The 3,538-nt window shown below is 35.1% G+C and overlaps 1 protein-coding gene across 1 annotated transcript; it reads left to right on the forward strand.

The window, feature by feature from the left end:
• The first annotated feature begins 356 nt into the window (after positions 1-356).
• LOC696393 (olfactory receptor 4F15-like) lies at positions 357-1,295 on the forward strand. Its single transcript, XM_001086416.2, has one exon. It carries the CDS (start codon positions 357-359, stop codon positions 1,293-1,295), a length of 939 nt encoding a protein of 312 aa, XP_001086416.2.
• Positions 1,296-3,538: the final 2,243 nt, after the last annotated feature.

Below are 3,538 nucleotides of genomic sequence, written 5' to 3' on the forward strand. Positions count from 1 at the left end.
TACATCATTACTTATTACTTCTCCAGGGAAAAGGTGGTGAATATTGATTTTACTGATATAGCAGTTTAACATCAAATGCTCTTTCTTTGTGGTTTCCTCAGGTAAACACGGGTACCAATCTACCAGACTACTTTACCGTCCCTTAAATTAGCAAGCTCATGTGGCAGCTTAGTTGCTGTCACATGTAACTGCAGCAGTAGTGGCCAAAAGAATGTCATTTGTTATCCATGAGGTGCTCAGGTAATATTTGACTTTCATGGTTATATACTTTTTCATAGAGGCTGTTAATATAATACTATTAATTAGAATTTTCTCATTTTTTTTTCTCTTTAGGTAAATGAGAGTGAACTTATCAAATGAACAGGGACAAGCACTCTGTGGTGTCTGAATTTGTGTTGCTGGGACTCTCCAATTCTTGGGAGATTCAGATTTTTCTTTTTTGCTTTTCTTGTCTTTTCTATGTGTCCGGTGTGATGGCAAACCTCATTGTAGTGGTCACCATAACCTCTGACCCTTACTTGCACTCCCCCTTGTATATTTTGCTGGCCAACCTCTCCATCATTGACCTGATATTTTGCTCCATTGCGGCACCCAAGATGATCTGTGATATTTTCAGGAAACAGAAAGTCATTTCCTTTGGGGGCTGTGTAGCTCAGATCTTCTTTAGCCATGCTGTTGGGGGCACTGAGATGGTGCTGCTCATAGCCATGGCCTTTGACAGATATGTTGCCATATGTAAGCCCCTTCACTACCTGACCATCATGAATCCAAGAATGTGCATTTTGATTCTAGTGGCTGCCTGGGCCATTGGTCTCATTCACTCATTGGTCCAATTGGCTTTTGTAGTAAACTTGCCCTTCTGTGGCCCTAATGTGTTGGACAGCTTTTACTGTGACATACCTCAGCTCATCAAACTTGCTTGCACAAATACCTATAAACTGGAGTTCATGGTTACTGCTAATAGTGGGTTCATTTCCTTGAGTGCTTTCTTCTTGCTCATCCTCTCTTACATCTTCATTCTGGTCACTCTTCAGAAACACTGCTCAGGAGGCTCATCCAAGGCTCTCTCTACTCTGTCAGCTCATATTACTGTTGTGGTTTTATTCTTTGGACCGCTGATTTTTTTCTATGTATGGCCCTCTCCTTCAACACATCAGGATAAATTTCTAGCCATATTTGATGCAATTTTCACTCCTTTTCTGAATCCAATCATCTACACATTCAGGAACAGGGAAATGAAGATTGCGATAAGGAGAGTGTTCGGTCAATTTATGGGTTTTAGAAAAACTACTTAAGTGGCTTTATTAAAACACAGAATTTCCAAGTGACTATTGAAAGTCCACAGTAGGCAGTCCTCATAAGAAGAGACTTTCTGCTGTGCATCACTTTGTATTCTCACAGACCTTCATTGCCCATATGGAGGGTCTATTTTGTTCCCACTGAAGAATGAGTGATGTTTGTCCTCGAAGAGAAAGAGACTTTATACATAATATATAGAAATCAAAGATTATATTCACTCCTAAGTCTTAGTTCCCAAAGAATCATGTCATGTCATTAATAATATTCACATGGATTAAATAATGGTGTAAATAAGTTTGTTTCTCAGAATAACTGTATTGCTGTTTTCAAGCTGTCCTGCCCTCTAATTGGAATATTTGTTAACATCATGCTTTATTATCTGTGTACATCTCATATCTCCATTTTTATTTGTTCTGCCTTGTAATCTCAGTCTTCTGATTATTTGTTCTGCCTTGTAATCTCAGTCTTCTGATTATTTGTTCTGCCTTGTTATCTCAGTTTTTTGGTTATGAGCAAACAGTAGTGAACATCTTTAGGATTTGTGGTCATGTACACATTTTAAGCCACAGATCTTGCTTTTGTGCTTTGTTCCATAAGTTGAAGAATGTTTTTTACTTTATTTTCAGTCAGGTAGATCAGGTGTTGGCAAACTTGTTCTGTAAAGGGCCAGATTAGAAATAGTTTTTGCTCCGTGGGCTATGTGGCCTCTGTTGTAACCACTTAATTCTGTTGTAACATGGAAATAACCATAAACAACATATAGATGAATAGGCATGGCTGAGTTCCAATAAAACTTCTCAAAAACAAGGGGCAGGCCAGATTTGATCCAATGGCTATAGTTTGCCAACTCTAGAAGTAAATTTTGTCCAATGAGTTCCAGTAAAACTTTACAAAAACAGGAGGCAGGCCAGATTTGACCCATTGGCTATAGTTTGCCAACTCCAGAAGTAAATTTTGTCCAACATACAGATTTGCCTACTTCCTCAAATATCACAGTGTTTGTCTTATAACAAGAGTATAAAATGAAAGACAGTATAGTGCAGCACAAAATTTGTGTTTAAAATCTATAAATTCTGGTCCCAATAGCATCAACTCACTTACTGTGTAATCTTACCTAAATCATTTAACACTTCCAAAATCCAAAGGTGGCAAATAGAACTCACAGGTTTATGAGGACAATTAAATAAGAATATATTTGAAAAGGTTTTATCGGTTTAAAAGCTAGCCTAGTTTTCTTTCCTGGACTATAACTATTTGCTTGCACACTATCAACTTACAAATAAAATCGATTTTATCTTCTAATTTATCCATCACACATTAAAGTTACCTTCCACATTATATGCTTTCTGTCCTATACACTCACAAAAGTATCTTGTGATGTATCTCCATCATCTTGTTTTTTCATTGCATTCTGATGTGTACTTTCATTGATTTATGTCACCTGTAGAACTGAATATTTAATAGTTTACTATCTTCTTTAGGTCATTGGTTAAAAAAAAGGCTAACATTTACAGAGTACATACTATATGTTAGACACTCATAATTAACTCATTTAATCCTCACAGTAGTCCTTGAGATAGACACTTTTATCATCCTCATTGTACAATTTGAGAGATGGAGAAACAGATGGGTCAAGTAATTTGTTTAATGTAAGTGGTAGGTTTAGATTTAAACCAGACAGTAAGGCTCCAGAGGCTGACTTCTTAATTGTTGTGTGATTTTTCTTCTCATCAAATTGGTTTAATATGGATCTCTGGGGAATTTTAGCTGATATCTCTTCATGTAAGGCCACTTTTTCTATACCTTTCTCTGTTGCCTGTATTTATATCAATTCCATGTGGATGGTAAAATAATTTTAAATTAAATGAATTATGAACCCACCATGGAATTATGTACATACAGTTTAACTATTATATAATAATATTTAATATCAGAGTTGCTAAAGATAGATTAATAAGTAAAAAGAGAGGTAATAAAACAAGATTTGAAATTTTATTTATTTTTTAATTAATTTGTGTATGTACACCAAAATGTTAATAGTGATATTTCTCTGGGGTAAGGATATAGATGGTTTTTACTCTTGTCTCATACTTACCTATAAATTTTATTTTTGCATTATTTTTTTATTGAAAAATAAAAATTTTATATGTTGTGTATAACGTTTTAAAATGTGTATACACGTGTGGAATGCTAAATTGAGCTAATTAACATGCGTTACTTCATATACTTTACATTTTTT

Source organism: Macaca mulatta, chromosome 7, assembly GCF_049350105.2.
Source record: "Macaca mulatta isolate MMU2019108-1 chromosome 7, T2T-MMU8v2.0, whole genome shotgun sequence".
Classification (NCBI taxonomy): domain Eukaryota; kingdom Metazoa; phylum Chordata; class Mammalia; order Primates; family Cercopithecidae; genus Macaca; species Macaca mulatta.